The 18,595-nt window shown below is 47.5% G+C and overlaps 1 protein-coding gene across 2 annotated transcripts in view; it reads left to right on the top strand.

Moving 5' to 3' along the window:
* The first annotated feature begins 3,376 nt into the window (after positions 1–3,376).
* Positions 3,377–18,595, top strand: part of IPO9 (importin 9) — a 39,608-nt gene continuing 24,389 nt past the window's right edge. The window contains exons 1-7 of one of the 2 annotated variants that reach the window (XM_079327114.1): positions 3,377–3,578; positions 13,519–13,580; positions 14,214–14,300; positions 15,219–15,420; positions 15,755–15,843; positions 16,122–16,208; positions 17,858–17,977. In XM_079327114.1, coding sequence (XP_079183240.1) covers positions 3,428–3,578; positions 13,519–13,580; positions 14,214–14,300; positions 15,219–15,420; positions 15,755–15,843; positions 16,122–16,208; positions 17,858–17,977 — 798 coding nt within the window. In that variant the 5' untranslated portion in view covers positions 3,377–3,427. The remainder of the gene's footprint in view (positions 3,579–13,518; positions 13,581–14,213; positions 14,301–15,218; positions 15,421–15,754; positions 15,844–16,121; positions 16,209–17,857; positions 17,978–18,595) is intronic. The other variant, XM_079327115.1, reaches the window with a different exon arrangement.

Below are 18,595 nucleotides of genomic sequence, written 5' to 3'. Positions count from 1 at the left end.
GACCAGCAAGCTCTGAGTGCTGACTTTGCATGACAGATCCCTGCAGAAACCTGTGAAACCTGTGCCATGCCCAAACAGGTGGGAATTCAAACCTGGAAAAGCCTGGAAGATTCAAATAAATGGAGTTTCTACAAATACAGAAGAATGAGTTGGTGCATTCAGAGTGGTTATGCATCACTTCAGCTAAAAGGAGGATGGGTAGACTGGCATTGCTCTGGGATACCCCTCCTCTCCCTAAACTGCATCCTCTTTTTTTGCAATGTGATTGCAAGGCAGAGGAGACAGTTGCCATTGTGATCATTTTTGTCCCTTTCTAACAGATACCTGCAGAGATGTGTCAGATCTGATGGTGACACTAAGAGCCAGTGATAGCCTGGTGTGATGGAATCAGGGAATCACAGACTCAGTAGGGTTGGAAAAGCCCTCCAAGACCATTGAGTCCCACAATTCCCCCAGCACTGCCATGTTCACACTAAACCATATCACCAGCTGCCACATCCACACATCTTTTGAACACTTCCAGGGATGGTGACTCTACCACTGCCCTGGACAGCCTGTGCCAGGGCCTGACCACCTTTTTGGGAAGAAATTTTCCCTCATATCCAACCTGAACTTCCCCTGCAGCAACTTGAGGCTGCTGCTTCTTGTCCTGTCCCTTGTTTCCTTGGAGAAGAGGTCTGGACCTCCTACCTCACTGATTTTGGTGCAGCAGCAGCTCACCTATGTTCTCCACTAAGCTGAAGTCCTGGGACAGTGCAGAGATGAGTGATGACCCTGGACTTGCTGAAGTTACACTTATATAAATATGTATTTATTCCTCCAGCAGAAGCAGCATTTTGATTGGGAAGAACAAGAGAGAAAAATGAAACATATCTGCCTGCTCTGCAGGGAGAGCACAGCTGGTTTGGGGTATGGGTGGTGCTGGGCATGGGCTGAGCCCCTGGTTCTGTTTGTTTGGGGCCAACCAGCCCAAATTCTGCTGAAGGAAATCTGACTTCATGCATGGGAAGTTTATGTAACTGAGAGGGGAATGGATTGCTTCCACCACAGCTGCCCTGGCTGTGTCTTGGGTGAGCACAGAGGAGCTTCCAGAGGCACTTTGTGTCCCCTCTGCTGTCTTTACTGATGTGGAGCTGTCCTTGCAGGAGCTGCCCAGGCAGGGAGGGTGAGGAGGGGACTGCAGTGGGGCTGGGGGTTGGTGCTGGGCAGGTGGGCTGTGCCCCTGTGGGTTCTGCTGATCATCCAGCCCCTGTGCTGGCAGAGGGGAAGAGCTGGAGCTGTGGGGCTGCAGGATGGGGCAGCAGGACACTCACTGAGCCTGCAGGGAGCTGAACCCAGGCTTGGGTTTGTGTAGGTCTCAAGTTGCTCCTTCTGCTTTTACAGAAAATCTTCAACTCAGGTTGTAAAAGTTACATGCATAGAATTGCAGAATCCCAGACTAGCTTGGGTTGGAAAGGACCTTAAAGCCCATCTTATTCTACCCTGAGCTGTGGGCAGGGACACTTTCCATTAGCCCAGGTGGCTCCAAGCCCTGCCCCACCTGGCCTTGGACACTTATTGTTAGACAGTACAAGAACAAGACTAAGCCCCAAATACTCCTGGAGATAGCACATTAGTGACCAGCTGCTCATTTGATAAACCCCAGGAGGTGTTGTGAGCAAGGGGAGCCATCCAGCACCATGACTGGAATGCTGAGGGGCTTCCAGTGGAAAGAGGTGCTCCCCCAGGATGGAGGTGGTCCAAGTGCAATTGTGCATATGCAGCAGCACAGAGGTTCTTGAAGAGAGAGGGTGATCAAACCTTGCAAGGGGCTCGTGTTTGAGTCCCCATGCCTGGAGGTGTCCAATGATGACTGGACACAGCACTCAGTGCTCTGGGCTGCTGACAAGGATGATCCAATCTCAATGATTCTGTGATTTTCTGAATGTGGCTGCCAGGCTCACCCCTGGTACTGGACTGTGTTTGTTGACAAATTGCTGTCATTCTTCTGAGGACTTAATGACAAAATCATCACTGGATACAGAAAACCTCACAGTATTTCTCCCACAGTGTGTGGGAACTGCTATCCCCATCCCAAAACACATCTCCATCATCATCCTCCAGGTAAGAACTTTGTATGGGTCAATACTGCTTTTTAATACTTGTAATGCTTTGTAAAATTGCTTATACATCCTAAATAAGCAGCTGCAGAAAACACAGGTGGGCTTCTCAAGGCTGACACTGGGTGTTCACATCTACATGTGGGAAAAGAGGTTGTGAGGGACTCAGGGGTTTTCCTCCCTATACTGGTCCCTGCACCCCAGGGGGGTCCCTGCTCTGGACTCTGGGGCTCTGGGAGCTCCACAGGAGCCTGGGCACTGCCTCAGCCCCCTGCTCCTCCTGTGGCATCCCACCCTTATGGGGAGGCAGCACCCAAGAGCCCTAGATGCTCCTGGTGGAAAAGGAGAAAAGTTGGAGGGTGCACAAAAAATCAAAGTTTCATTAGTAAATCACAGACTTGTCATGGAATTGCTGTGTTAATCCCTGAACTACTGCATGAGCCAATGGCAGTGACCTTTGGATAAAGGGGTAGGAGGAAAAGGAAGAGAGAAAGGAAGAGATGAATTAAAGAGAGGGAAAGAGAGAGCAATCAATCAATCAATCAATCAATCAATCAATCAATCAATCAGCATTCCTGGTTCCAGCACGTTGCTCCTGCAGTCTGATCTTGCCAAGGTCCAGTCTGGGGTCCTGCTTGGGGGATTCCATTTTCTGGACAGGTTTCCCGGCCTGACCCAGATTTCTCCTTTCCATGGCCATGAGTTCTCCCGCACAGCCCCTTTCTTTCGGCCCCTCCCGGCAATGGGTCACAGGCTCTGGGGGTGCTGATCTCCTGGGAGTGGGTCACAGGCTCTGGGGGTGTTGATTCCCCCGGGAATGGGTCACAGGCTCTGGGGGTGTTGATTCCCCCGGGAATGGGTCACAGGCTCTGGGGGTGCTGATCTCCTGGGAATGGGTCACAGACTCTGGGGGTGCTGATTCCCCCGGGAATGGGTTACAGGCTCTGGGGTGTTGATTCCCCCGGGAATGGGTCACAGGCTCTGGGGGTGCTGATCTCCTGGGAATGGGTCACAGGCTCTGGGGGTGCTGATGGCGCACAGCCCGTGCTCTGCTCAGCCTCACTCCCGCGCCGGGCAGTGCTGCTCCCCAGGAACCGCAGCCAGGAGGTTTGTCCCGGAGAAGCGCTGCCTGCTCCGCAGGGTCCCTGTGCATCCATCCTGCTCCCCCTCACGGGTGTTTGTCGCTCCCGGCCCTTCCCGGGCCGCTCGGTGCCCGGGGTGGCCGCGGTCCGCCGCGCCGCCAGGGGGCGCTGTGCGCGGGGGGCGGCCCGGCCCCTCCTCCCGGCGCGCGGTGCGTTTGGCGCGCGCGGCCCGCGGAGGGGGCGGCGATGGCGGGAGGCGGCGGCGGGCCCGGAGCGGGGCCGGTGGCGCAGGGGCTGAAGGAGGCGCTGGTGGAGACGCTGACGGGGATCCTGTGCCCGGTGCAGGCGGTGCGAGCCGCTGCTGAGGAGCAGGTGAAGGTGCTGGAGGTGACGGAGGGTGAGTGAGGGCCGCGCTGAGGGGATGGGGGGACCCCAGGCCGCCGCCGCAGCGATTCCCGGTACCGGCGCCTCATGGCTGCGCCTTGGCCTCGGCCGAACCTTCCGGCCTCATCGCTCGGGCCGGCGGGAGCAGCGGCTGGGGCTGGTTTCCTGCCGGCTGTCGGCGTGTGCCCGGCGTCTCATGGAATCACAGAAGAGTTGGGGCTGAAAGGGACCTTTGGAGATCACTGAGGACAAGCCCCTGGCCAGGCACGGTCACCTGCCTCAGGTGTCCTGCCTGGAGCAGGTGACACAGGGACACGTCCAGCTGGGTTTGGAGTGTCTCTAGAGAGTGACCTGACCTCCCTGGGGAGCTATTCCAGTGCTCTGCCTCCCTGAACGTGAAGAAGTTCTTCATGTTGAGGTGGAACTTCTTGTGGTTTCGTTTATGGCCATTCTCCTTGTCCTGTCGCTGGACACCACTGAAGAGTCTGGCACCCGCTGTACGTGTGGAGGTACTTGTATGGATTGCTGAGATTTTCCTCTGTCTTCTCTAGGCTAAACAAGCCCAGCTCCTGCAGTCTCTGCTTGCCAGAGAGATGCTCCAGATTCCATCCTCACTGTTCCTCACTGGACCCGCTCCGGTATCTCCCTGTGTGTCTCCGGAGCAGCTCGGTGCCCGCAGGGCTCGGTGCCCGCTCCCACCGTGGGGCGTGTTCAGGGCACTGCTCTGCTCGGGGGGCAGGAGGGCTCTGCCCGTCCTGGGGCTGGGGCACTGTGTGACAACTGGGCACCGAGAGCACTCTGAGCTCACCAGGGGCGAGATGGAAGGGGTCGGGGTGGTGAAGCAGCAGGGCTGCTGTTCTGGGTGCCTTGTTCCCAGCTGGAGTCCCCGGGGTTGGTCACAGGAGGGTCATGGAGAGCCACAGGGATCCTCTTCACCTCTGGATGTGTGTCCTGGTTGTGTGCCCATGTACTGCAGGTTGTCATCTGTACCTGCTGTGTTTGAGGTTGAGGGTGGCCAAGATGTAGCTTCATCCAGTGTGAAACTCCAGTGACAGAGCTCCACTGTCTGTTACAGAAAGTTGAGGACAAGCAGGACAGTGGAGCTGGGTGGCAACTGGCTTATGGCTTTGGGAAGAGAAATTTTAAATGCACAAACACCCCAGGTTCAAGCAGTGTCTCTAATTATTCCATTACTCCTTTAGCCTTTTTATGGTAGCACTAGGTTAGTTCATGCATTGGCTGCTTTTTCTGTGTGGAAGATACATTTAAAAACCTAATAATGCTAACATTTTATTTTGCTTCAGCCTAAATGACTGGAGTTTGTAGGAACCATGGGAAGATTTGCAGATGATCTGCTGTGAGGGGAGCTGGAAGTGCAGCACTGCAACCCCAGGCCTGATGGGCCAGTTGTTTGTGGACCCTCCTGGCAATTTTACCTTACCTTTAGTCTGATTGGACTATTCTTGAGGTCTTTTGTGAACTCTTTCTGCTCCTGAACTTCAGCTCAAAAGTGTTACCAGAGGCAGTTTGTGGTACAAAGAGGGAAGGTGTAAGGGTGAGACAGAGCCCAGAGTGGTGGTGTGACTTTGCTGCTCTGGGAGCAAAGGCAGGCAGGTTATTTGACAAAATGTTTGTTGTTGTGAATTTCCTTAACATGTTTGTACCACACACAGCTTAGCTCTTCCTGGCATTACCAGGAATTCTGTGTGTTGCTCCCACAACTCTTGGTGTTTTATTGCATAGTTTGATGTCATTGCAGCAGCACAAGTCTGGAAGTGCAGGAGGTTCCAGGTTGATGAAAGGGCCTTGACCTTCAGCTCCTGCTTCAGTGGAAGCTTCTCCCCAAAGAGTCTGAACCTTTCCACAGTCTGTTTGGGTGACAGATTTCCAGAGAAAAATGTTTTCTGAGAGTTCTAGGCAATGGATGTCCCTGAGGTGCCTTTGAGAGCCCAGGATTGCAGAGTTGCATTTAGTGGGTGTTAGGGTAAGAGGCATGGAGTTATCTACCCTTATATTTTGTCATGGTTTTACAAGTCTGCTGAAGTCCCTGATACTTCTCTGGAGTTGTAGGGTCAAAACTCTGCAGGTCTAGAGATCCTGTGGTGTAGGATGTGTCCCTGTGACCTGCAGGAGGCTGCAGAACACCTGCACAAGCAGTTTGCATGTGACACCAAACTGGAGGGGAGGCAGTTGATGCTCTGAGGGCAGGGCTGCTGTCCAGAGCACCCTGCAGGAACAGAGCCAGAGGAATTCAGCAAGGACAGACAGCACAGTTCTGCTCCTGGGACAGGAGAACCACTGCTGGGATGTGGATCAGGCACTGCCAAAGGGCCAGGAAATACCAGTGAGCTGGTGAGCCCTGGAGGCCACCTGCATGTGGGGCTGTCTGAGCAGGATCAGGGGCAGTGATCAGCCTCTCCAGTCACTGCTCCTTACACCACACCTGCACTACCTGGGGGGTTTTGCTCCCACCAGATGAGACACAGCAGCAAAGGGTCATGGGCTGGGCACAGGAATTGCAGCACTCTCCATGTAAGATGGTGCTGGGCTGAGGGGTTTTCCACTGGGGAAGCAGGATGGTTTTGGGGGTGGGTCTGACAGCAGCTTCTGGTAACTGTGAGGAGATTGTCAGGATACTGAGAGGTGGGAGAGGATGAGGGATAAAGGGCACAAACTTGAAACTAGAGGTTCCAGCTGGATATAAGGAGTTTTTAAGCAGATTGTCTGTAAAAGCTGTGTTGCTTCCATCCTTGAGTATCTCTAAGATGTGCCTAGAAAATCTGAGCACCCTGATCTGATGCTGCACATTCTGCTTTGATCATGGGGGCTTCACTGGAATCCTCCCAAGTTCTCTTTCAGGGAATTATTTTGCACACTTTGATTCCTCCTCTCTTGTACTAGTCAAGCAGCATGGGAAGAATAAACTGTATTTGCCTTTCTGTGCTGTCTTTGGTATGGAGAAGCTTGCAAAAACCAAAAGGAGGAGCTACAGGAATCCTGTGTGTACCAGCACCATATTATTGTGGTAGAGAAATGTAGATCATGTGTGTCACAAGTACTTTAAAAGAGAAAAAAAAGTATCATTAAGCAGCATGAAGAAGATGGTGAAATAGAAGAGAAGGAGTAGGGAAGAGCCCATATGTTGGCACTTTTAATACAAAACAAATGAAAGTAGGGCAAAAAGAGATTGAGGAAGAATTGGTTAAAGTCATAAAAACTTAAAAGGCTTTCAAATGTTGCAGAAGCAGAAAAGGTTTCAGAGGCATTCAAAGCCAGTGACTGACTTGGGAAGGTACATTCAGTACAGAAGGGCTGCAGAAGAGCCAAATTCCTTGTGCTGATGTTGAGTTGTGATATTGAGGAGCCTCTACAGGACACATGCTGGGGAATCCATGTAAGATTGAAGCTGAGTAGAAGCAGTTCCACTTACCAGTTTGCTCTAAACAGCAAGTGCTGAAGAATGGTTCTCCCAAAGTTTAGAGGGACTCAAACATTCAATTACTCATCACTCAATTACTGGGCTGTAAAAATTGCCACTTAGGAAACAGCTAAGTATTAAGCTGGTAAACATGGGACAGGCTTTAGTGAGAGCTCCAAGGTGAGGAGCAGCAGGGGAGTGGCTGTGGGTTTAGCACTGCCTGTTACTGTTCAAATTCAGCAGTTGGAATGAGAAGAGACAGGTGCATGAAATTGTGGCAGGAGAATTGTTTGAAGGAGTCCTGGGGTTCCCAAAAAGCTCTTAGAAAGTTCACTTGCTGAAACTTTTTTTGCAGAAACTGAGCTGCTGAGCACAGCTCTTGGCTGGCAGGGTCAGGAGTTCCAGGTGAAGCTGAGCTGCTCAGCACATCTGTAAATGATGTGCAGCAGAGTGCATAGTGGTGGGGAAAAGTTGCTGATAGTGCTGCTCAGTCTGACCAGAGTGAGAATCAGTGGCACAAATTACAGGATGATTTCACAAGGTGTGTTGAGTGCAGACACAGAAGGTGCAGCTAGTCAGTGTTGGTCAGCAGAGCAGTGCTGGGGGAGGGGGAGACAGTCCAGATAATGCCCTAAATAGTTATGGGCGGTCCTAACTATTGTTCTGGGGAGAAGAAATCCCATTGTCCGTGTGGAGAGTTCCCTGAAAATACCCAATCACTGCTTCTCATGCTCCAAAAAGCCAAATGGACCGTTAAGGAGGGAGCAGAGAGCAGAGCTGACATAAATTCCTCATGCTTCCACAGCCAGTGCTGCATGCATTACTGGCCTGCTGCTCTGGCAGGGGTCAAGCAGGGCAGCAAAAAGGCAGCACAGACACTTGTAGAGGTGTGGAAAAGCAAAGGACATAATCCATTGGCTTTTCTGCCTGGGAAAGGGTTGGCAGAGATGGAGGCCCTTGAAATAATAAACTACAGAGAGGGTGAGTGAGGAGGAATTGTGACTTCTCATAAAACTGAGATCACAGAATCGTGGAGTATCCTGAGCTGTTAGGGAAGATGAATCTGAAACAGGCAGAGCTAGGCTGTTGTCCCAGTATGCAAGCTGGATGTTAGAAATAGAAATGGTTTTAAAATAATTTAACATTTGTGGAGGGAAAAAACTCATCAAGAGCCATTGAACACAGTGGTTGGATATAACACCCACTTAAGGAGATTCCCAATGCCAGCATTTCCTTGGGGGTGTTGGGGCAGCATTGCTCTGCCCCCACCTCTTTTCCTAAGCTGGTTATGGGTTGGGTTGTTTAATGTGGTTAGGCCAGTGCAGCTGTTGGCTCTCCTGTGTGCTGCCCTCTCTTCCAGGCAGGTTTTAGCCAGGTCAGGATGGTTCAGGTGTTTATAGGATGCAGTCAAGCTCACTGAAGGATGTTGACAGTGGATCTGGCCAGTGTTTGTACAGGAGGATGAGCAGCAGTGCACAGTCAAAGCCTCTGGAACAGGCTGAACTGTTCAAGGGGAGTCTCCTGTCTGACTCCATACACATGCTCTGGAGAAATATGGGATGTCTCCTCTGCATTAAGGACATAGTAGCAGTTTCTTCCCACTGTGTCAACCTTTGGCAACTGCCAGATCTCCTCAGCAACTCAGTCTCTCACCTGCTTCTGCATCTTCTGTCTGCTGAGGAAACAGGCACCACTTTCAGCCTGGGGATGGGAGATGCATTACTGTTGGTCACTGGAAAGAGGAGAGTTCACCTGGTGACCTTTGTTGTCTCTAGATTTTACTGGAACATAAGTAAAAGCAATGCTTGAGACTGCAGAGAGAAGGCAGAGGAACAAGAGCTGCAGCCTTGGCGTGGTGCTGCTGTGAGTGTGTCTAACTTGGCTCCACTCTGGTATCAGTGTGTTGCTGGTGAAGTGAGCCTTGTGCTCCCCTTGTCTGGTCCATCCAGGTACCACCATGCACCACCCCTGCTGTGCACTACTGCCAGTGTTGTATGACCTGAGGATAATTGCCCAATGTGGAAAAATGATCTCTTCCTCTAGGTCTTACCCTGTTAGAGAACATGTGTGGAGCCCAAGTCATCTCCAGGAATGTCAGAGCAGGGCAGTGGCACTCCAAGGGGAGTTCATGTCCAGCAGGAGGGCTCAGATTGCTGAGAATCAGACTGTTCAGAGCTGGAATGGACCCAAAAGATCATCCAGTCCAGCTCTGTTGAATGGCTTCCACCCTACAGAGAGGAACAGTGTCTGCCACACAGTTCTCTAAATTAGGTGCATAAGGAGGTTTAATGACAGCTTCTCAGACAGTTGGAAAACATTGCTCCCTGCTTGGCAGGTTAGATACCAGTTTGGTGTTTTATGGCAACAGCATTTAGTTTCTGAGCTGATGGCTCTTGTGCTCTGGAAACATTGTGGTGAGAGATGAATGGCTCCAGGCTGGAGAATTGCCTTTCTTTTTCCTGTCTGCCTTATGTGTTTCTGTGTGTCCTTTTTGCAGGTAGAAAGGCATCATAAAGCCATCTTCAGCATGGCTTAAGTTGTGACACCCCATGTGTGAAAAGGTGCCTTTGGCTCAGTCCCTCACATGGTTGTTTGTTTCCAGAAGCTGAGATGTGCAGGTGGCTGTGCTGACCCTGGCAGATTAACTCATGTGCCAGTCTGGGCATGCTGACCCTCTGGTCCATCTTGTTTGAGACTAGTCCTGTCTGGGAGACAACCAGTGCTTTGATTTGATGATTCTGAATATGATTTCAGAATGGAAGATTGGCTTTATAGGTCTTGTAAATGTTCTTCCACTATCTCCTCTTCCAGAGCAGGTGGCTCAGCACATTCAGTTTCATGCTTTGCAACTCGTTGGTTCTCTGCTTTTTTCATGATACAGTTTGCTATTGGTTTGTACCAGAACACCTACAGGTACCATAATGGCACAAAATATTGCATCACTTGTGCTTCCCTGGTTCAGCATGTTTTTGTGTATGGTCAGCTCCTTCCCCACAGAACTGTTTAATATGGCTTCAAGAGGGATTTCAGTGTTGCATCAGATACTCTGTGAATACATGATTTTATGCCATAAACCCAAGCATTGTTTGGAAGGGGAGTTTCTGGAGGATATAAAAACATGACCACAACACATGTTTGCATGGTGCACTTTTGGCTGTAACTTCAATTGTAGTAGAGTGAGTGATGGGCAAAAAGGAGTGGAAGTCCTTTGGGTGGATTGAGCTGCATTCGTAATGGAAGTAAACTTTAACATTGAACTGATTTGTAACAAGGAAGTTGAAACAAGAAATGGCCACATTGCAACATATGATACCGTCTGTCATGAAGAAAGGTTATTCACAGCAGCAAAGACTAGTGTTGCTCTGTCAAATGCCACAGGTATGTTGAGTGTAGAGAGAAGTTGTGAAGAAAGGATTTCAAAGGAGTTACTTAAAACCAGCACAGCTGCTGGAGAAGAGTGACCACAACCTTTCTGTCTTTTGCTGAGAAATGAGGAGAATATGAATGCAGTTTTAGAGGTGTGCTAACAAAAAGAGTGCTTTTGGAGCAGTTCTTGAGCATCATGATGGAGGATGAAAAAGTTCCTCAAAGCAGCACATGTGTAGGGTGTCAGAACTCTGGCTAAGCAGTAAATTCTTGCTTAGTGTTTCCTCCTAGTCTGACTGCAGATCCCTATCCTGTTCTGTGCTGGTCTGATCTTGTGGCTGACCCTGCTTTGAGCAGGTGATTGGACTGGGTGACCTCCTGAGGTCCTTCTCAACCCAAGTTGCTTTATGATGATATTACTGAAAGCCAGTTTTGTGGAAAACATCTGTGCCTATGTGTGTCAGTGCTGCAGTGCACCAGGATGGGTGAATATTGGGTAAAGGGAGCTCAGTTTCTGGTGGTGGTGACATCCAGCCTCTGTGAAGTGTTGCTTCAGTTTGGAGTATCAGTGGCCATGGGGCATCTGGGCTCACCAGACTGGCTCCAGCAGCTGCTGCAGCTCCTTCTTCCTCCTCACCCTGTCTCTGCCCTCAGCAGAGACACCAGAAGGGACCTTTAGCAGCCCTGAACCAGCTCTGCAGGGATGTGCAGAGCTGGACTTGGTCAGTGCTGGCCCACTTCAACTAGGCAGGTAGGTGCAAAGATTCAATAGAAACTTCTGCTGATTTATTCCTTCCTGCTTGCTTACTAGTAATTTTTGTTTTCATGTTGGCTTAGTTTCTCAAAAATGTTGGGGGTGAAGAGGTTACATAAACTGGTTACATATTATATAGAGCTTGTTGCAAAGGAGGGGAGTTTGATTTTATTAATGTTGAGGTTAATGAAGAGGAGAAGCAGAGCTGGGAGAAAATGTGTTTGCTAAGCACTCTCTGTGCCAGGCCCTTCATTAAAAGCTTCTAATCTTTGAGGTTTACAGACTTTATCTTGGGGAGAAGACTTGGTATTTCTGATATATCAAATCTACAAAATATAAGTGAAGGAATCACCTGTCAAGGTCCATTTGAACTGCATTTACCCATGATAAAGATAAGTTTCCAGGCAGCAGGGATAAAAACCCAATAATAAACCAATCCTTTGAGAAAAGAGGAGCCAGTGAGCTGTACAAGGATCAGTGTAATATCAGTCCCTGGGAAGATTCTTGGAGCAGTTCATTAAACAGCTTGTCAGTATCTATAACAATAGGATAAATAGTAATAGTACTAAATAGGATAAGCTAGTACTGTTTTATGTGGTCTGTTCTTGATAAATCCATCTAATTTTGGTTTTACAGGAGGGCTGCCTTATTGCATAAATGAGTATTGGGTGTGATTGATCTGAATTCAGCAGGATTCCTGATAGGAATTTGCCACAATAGTAATTTATCAGTTAAGAAGATACAGTTTTGTAATATTTTTAAGCAGGACATGAGGCTGAAAACCTGTGTGTGCAGGGATTGTCAGTGCTTATTGTCAGCCCAAGGGGTTTTTATGACAGAACTCTTGGTCACTGCAGTAGTGAGTACATCTGGTGTCCCAGTGATGGCACTGCAGTCTGCCTGGGGAGCAGAGCTACAGTGTTGGAAAACAGAGAAACTAAATATTGTAAATCAGGCAGAGCACTGTATGCAGAGAGAATCCATCAAATGCATATATGTAAACAAATTAAGGATTGTGAACTACAGTTCTGACTTGTAGCTGTGTGAAGCTGTTGCAGTTACTCTGGTTTCCTTTATACCTATTTTTACCCTTTCTGGCTTTCCATTTATACTCCTTATACCCTTCCAACTTAGCCTTTAAAGATGGAGCTGAAATGCACTGCCACACTTGAGCATGGAAATCACAGATAGCACATAGAATAATGACTGCTTCAGTTAAGAGAAGTATTATGTTAAGTACATTTTGGAATGAGGCTCCCTGCTTTCACAGCTGGGATTAGAATGTTATTTTCCTCTTTCTTAAATGCATGATCTATGAAGAAAGGGTAAAGGAACTGGGTATGTTCAGTGTGTGCTGGGGAAAGTGAGAGGCAATTATCTGCCAACCCAGAAAAGCCTCTTAGCAGTGAGGTGGGTATTAGGAGACACTCAATAACCATTTGTGAAGATGTGCTGCTGAGGGAAGTCAAAAAACTCCTTTTGAGAAGAATTTTCAGTCTGTTTTTGTCAGGGATGCTGTCAGCACGTTTAGCCTGTCTGCAGGAGGCAGGGGGTGCTGACAGGAGCCCAGGGAATAACTTCTGCTCCACAGCTTCTAAAACGTCACAAATGTCTTTCCTAAGCAGACTAGTGAAATTAAATGAAGTATTTAGGACAGTTATCAGCTGCCTGAAACTTAAAATTGCAATTTTAAGCAAATCTATTGAGTTGCATGGATTTACCATACCAGAACAGCTGCTTTTCCTGGCTTTTATTTCCTCTGCTCAGCATCAAGAGAATTGTTTCAAGTGTATGAATTTTGCCTTTCTCATGGAATTTGCTTGGCAAGAAGCCACAAGAAACTCTTGCTTTTTCTGGACAATTCTTTGCAGGAGAAGGTCTCACAGCCCCAAGGATTGTCCAGGCAGTGCTGGTGTCACTGTGCTGCCATTTGATGTGTCCTGGGCTGCTGTGGGGTGAGGGCTGGGACAACTGGAGCAATGCCTGCACATCCCTGTGGGTGAACCCAGGGTGCCCAAAAAGGAGCTGCTGGCTGCCAGTCTGCTGCTGTCTTACTCCATCCTGGATCTTTTCCAAGCATCTCTCCTGTAGAAACTTGAGTAATGATTTTGCATCATAGATAAGATTTTTATATATGTATTTAAAGTTAAAATAATTTGTGTGTTATTAGCCTGCATTACAAAATTTTTTGCCCATGAGAGAAGAAAATAAGATGCCAAAACAATAAATGAAGTTTTTATGGAGAGCACAGGGGAGAATTAATGCTCATGATTTGAGTAGCTGTGCTTTGGAATTGCCTTCTCCTTCCTGCATATGAGTCAGTCAGTTGGTATCATGTCCTCCAAAAATCTTGATGATTTTTCCTGTGTGGCAATAAAAGTTACAATACCAATATTTGGGTTTTTTTCCTTGCAGAGTTTGGTGTTCATTTAGCAGAACTGACTGTGGATCCTCAGGGAGCTCTGGCCATCCGGCAGGTGAGTTTGCCTGGAACTGCAGAAAGAATTTTGATGGAAATTTCCTTGTTTTTAAAAATATTCTTCTGTATTTTCAGGTGAAAAATTGGAAGCAGCTTTCTGTTACTTTTTCTCCACTCTCTTTTGCATTTCTCTAGAGTCCTTCTTTCAACATTATTCAGGTGTTATACTCTTACATTTTTTAAAAAAATATTTTTTTTACTTAATGAACCCGGTGCTGAGACAATACTGTACTGGAAATGGACACAACTTAGGAAGTGGGTGGTGGAACATCAGCAAGCAGAAGTGGGGCTTCTCTTTGCAGAAGCTTTTTCTATAGGTGTTTTCCTCCTTGGAAAGGAAGTTTTGGTTCTGTATTTCTTTAGTTACTTTGTGATTTGTATCTTGTGCCTTTCTAGAGTTGCTGCCTTGGGTCAGTGCTGTGCAGGCCATTGTTGCTCAGTGGATACCCAGCAGTTCTTTTTACTGGTGTAACTTTGTGGTCCACTTCATGGATTTTTTGCATTTTTGGCAAATCCTGATGCCCCTCTAAAAGGAACATGATGGGACAGGAGGCTGAGCAAATGGGTAAGGGGTGATCCTTGCAATGGTTCCAGGGTATGACCCTGATTCCTGACCTTTCTCCTGATACAGCTGGCGTCTGTTATTCTGAAACAGTATGTGGAAACTCACTGGTGCTCGCAGTCTGAAAAGTTTAGACCTCCAGAGACCACAGAAAGGGTAAGACTTAGTTTCACATTATCTGGAACACTTTGAAACACTTTATCCATCAACAATATTAATTCTGTAGGCAGTTAAAGAAGTACCAGTGCCCTTGTGGATTTTGAGGATTAATGGCTTCAGTTAAGGCTTTTTGCTATTTTCCACTTCAAAAATCTGTTTTTGGTTGCTTAAAACAACACTGGGCTTGAGAATCTTGGGCTGCTTCCTGTAGGGAAAGTTCAGCCACAATGCTTCTGCTACTCTCAGAACAAGGCTAGAAGAAAAGCTGCTTCCTAGATTTCACAAGTACTGATTCTGGCAGTCCTTTTTTGGAGATTTGCTAAATCTTCTGTTACATATCTTGGGACTTAAAGGTTATTTTCCCATAAAGAATTTTAGTTTGAAGCTGCTGGGTTTCATTAAGAATCTGTTCAGCAGGAGTATTTAACAGCTCAGATGGCCAGAGATTCCAGCCATTTCCACTCTGACTGTTGACTGGAGCATCATTCATATCTAGGGTATGATTCATCCCATCCAGATATAATTGCTTGAATTATGCACCAGCAGTGGCTTTTATTTTTTCCTGTCCCTTCAGGGCTGGGTGACTGCTTTTGTTTACTGAAATCTTCCAAAGTAAGCAAACATAGTCCCTGACACTGGAGCTGGGATTTATCTCAGCTAACTCTGGATGTTTTCCATGTAGATCTGTACATCCTGTGTAGCTGCAGCTGTGAGCTATTTGCTGTGTGTGAGACGATGCCGTGTTAAAACACACCCTGCAGTTTCCCTAGAAAGGTACAGGGTGTATTGCGCAGGCTGGATGTTCATTTTGTAAAACCAATATTGAATCAGTATCAGGATACACTCAGGTCCAGATTTTTTGTTCAATTAGATTCTGCTGTGTCTGTGTGTGTGTTCTAAACTGCTGTCCCACAGGCCAAAGTTGCAATCAGGGAGCTGCTGCCCAGCGGGCTGCGGGAGTCCATCAGCAAGGTGCGCTCCAGCGTGGCCTACGCCGTGTCGGCCATCGCGCACTGGGACTGGCCCGAGGCCTGGCCCGAGCTCTTCAGCCTGCTGATGGAGATGCTGCTCAGCGGCGACGTCAGCGCGGTGCACGGCGCCATGCGCGTGCTCACAGGTGTGTGCTGGGCTGCCCTTCTGCCAGGCCTCTCACACATCACAGAACTGCCACTTCTGTCCCTCTTCCCCTCTTGCCAGCTGTGGAATGGTGTGCTCAGCAGGTGTCAGTAGAGCTGGGGAAGGAGGTGCTGTGCTGCAGGTTAGAGCTCAGCAGGGACTTTGGTTGTAACACCCTGTTTTCCAGATACCTGCAGTTTTTAGTGTGGTATTTTTGATCAGTGAAGTGCAAATCAACTTTTCAATACACTTAGTGTTTTCCCATGGTTTTATTGTTGCTGTTCCTTACAAATTGGATTTTTTATGAGAACTTTTCTCCTTTTTCCATTTTTCAGAATTTACCAGAGAAGTGACAGACATACAGATGCCACTTGTAGCTCCAGTTATTCTTCCAGAGATGTACAAGATTTTCACAATGGCAGAGGTATGATCTTCACAGTGAGGTTGGTATTGGATTAAATTATTGGGAATGTTTTTTACAACAGAGACGCTCCAGATTTATTTTTAAGTACTGTAGTATGAGTTAGACTTCAAGAATTTTCTTGATGATACAATAGTTGATGGCAGTTAATGTTTCAACATAAAGGTTGAAGCCAATAAGAGAATAAAGGTAAATCAAAAATGAAACACAATTAAAAGATAGTTATAGGAAGTGCCTTGTTCAGATGAATGTTGTGTTCCTGATGTTTAACTTTTCTCTAGGTGTATGGAATTCGCACGAGGTCACGGGCAGTGGAGATATTTACCACGTGTGCCCACATGATCTGTAACATGGAGGAGCTGGAAAAGGTAAGAATTTAACTTGACATACAACATACTTTGAATTCAAACTGAGTGTGGTTTTAAGTAATTGTTAATATGGAAATGAAACACTGGAAAATTATGTACTGTGTCAGCTGGAATTCGGGGGAAGAGGCTGTAATTTAATCCATGTAAAGTAGCTGACTCCCTGCTTTACATGCATGCCTTGATACTGGCACTTGGTTTCCATAATTAAGGTAAATTTATGGTTTATCAACAGACATGCTTGTAAGAGCTCAGGAAAGGGGGGAGTGAGCATAGGGAGGAGATAGAGTATCATCCCTTTGTTTGGAAATCCTTGGCTTAGCCTCCAGCCTTCAGCTGGGCCGTGTGTGCTGATCACCTGCCAGGCCTTGGGCACCTGGATAATGGGGGACCCTTGGGCAGGACTTTGGTTCCAGGCTCCTGGAGCTTCACCCCGTGCTTCAGGAGGCCTCTTGGCCTTGTGTTCCTGGTGGGGTGGGGGAAGCCAAACCCAGCCTAGTTTTGAAAGAATAGTGAGTTTTCTGTCTGGCTCTAACTGAGTACATCAGCATTTTAAATGGCCTTTGACAAGTGGCTTTTCCAGCACTCCCAGACAATAAATGATTATTTTTAACTTTTGGGTTGTGAGGATAGGGAAGGGTGACCCTCAATCTAGTGGCTGGTCACTGCTGAGTGGCTCCCTGTGCTGTTCCCTCACTGTTTGCATAGGTGGCAATCCAGTGCAGACTTTTGGAAAGTTCTGGTAATTGCACTGTATCTGTACTGCCATGACAAAGTTATTCACGCACTGTATCATGCAGCTAGTACCAGTATCCAAGAGATAGTACTAGCTCCCCACTCTTAATATGGAGAAGGGCTGAAAGTCTCCTTTACATTGAATACTAAATATTTTCTATTGAAATTTTGCTTAAAAAAAAAAAGAAAAGAAAAAGGGAATAGTTTTATAAATGGCATTTCCTAATTCATTTAAACATAGGACTTCATTGTCCTGACTATGAAGTTATGAGGAATAATCTTAATAAAATTATTTTGGTCCTGTATTACTTGCTCTGCCAAGGACTGCTTATGGAGTGTTCTGACATCTGGAAAAATACTTGCTGCATTTTCCTAGGAAGAATCATCCTGTTAATCTTCAGGCCAGCTGTTGATACTCAGCTTGTTTGGATTGGGGGATGAAGGCTCTGCAGGGAGATAAATGCTAGCCACAGGGTTTAGGGTAATTGTGTGTGTGTGATGGAGCCACCCCAGGTCGGTTTTGTAGCCTAGGGGTGCTGGGGTGCAGGGCAGGATTTGCTCATCAAATGAATGCTTTTCCAGGAGTGGCTGAGCACTGCTCCTGGGGCTCTCCAGACTGAACTGTCTGGATCTCTCTTGAGACTCCAAAGTGATGAGTTGGATGTGTGTGTTTTGTGGCAGCCTGTGCTGTGGAGTTCTGGAGAGTGGGATTCAGCTGAGCTCAGTTCCTAACACAGAGAGCCCAAGTGATGTCTGAAACAGCTTTCATGTAATTTTGCACTATTCTGCAGTTGCCATCAGTTTGTCTTCCATTTTGTACCAGAAAAGTGCAATTGCAGTTGCTTCTAGTGCTTTACCTGTCAGATGTGGGGGTTCTGTATCTGGTATTCAGCTGTGCTTGCATTGTCTGTAACCAGGGTGCTGCCAAGGTCCTGATTTTTCCTGTGGTGCAGCAGTTCACAGAAGCCTTTGTCCAGGCCCTGCAGATGCCTGATGGACCAACATCTGACAGCGGGTTTAAGATGGAAGTTTTAAAGGTGAGTTACCTAGGGCTGATTGAGTGGGGAAAGAATTGAATACCAACACAGGCTCACATGTGCTGGAAAACAAATTCAAGTGGCACATCTTCCAGTATTGCTCATGCTATGAACAGTGAAGTTGAAGTATGAACAGTTTTGGCTCCCAGCACCATCAACAGTAAATAAATAGTTTGCCTGTACTGAAGATACCTATGATGAGATTCATGAGCTTCTGTGTGTAAAATGATCCACAGGAATCTGGTCTATAGGACCATCTGTCCTTGTCATTTGCTGATCTAATGTATCTTGGATATGTCTTGGACACTATCATCTGTAGTTAAATACCAGTCTTTTCTAAAGATTCTGCAAAACTCTGCTGCAGTGAAGTTGTAAAAGCTTATTAAGTGCAGGTGCTTTTCTGGAACTTGTCTGCTCTTTAATGCTAAATGATCTCTGAGAAAGAGAGATGGAAGGTCTTTGTACTGTCCTGCTTTCTTGGAAAAAGGAGATTGGATTGGAGAGCTATGTGTGCATGGGGATGAGGGCCAGTGCAGACCCCTGTAACAGCTTGGAAAGCACTGGAGCTGTAGGGAGTGCTGCCTGCAGCATGGGAGAGCAAAGAGCCAAAAGCATCAG

Source organism: Erithacus rubecula (assembly GCF_903797595.1).
Source record: "Erithacus rubecula genome assembly, chromosome: 26".
NCBI classification, from domain to species: domain Eukaryota; kingdom Metazoa; phylum Chordata; class Aves; order Passeriformes; family Muscicapidae; genus Erithacus; species Erithacus rubecula.
This window is presented reverse-complemented; position numbering and strand designations above follow the sequence as displayed.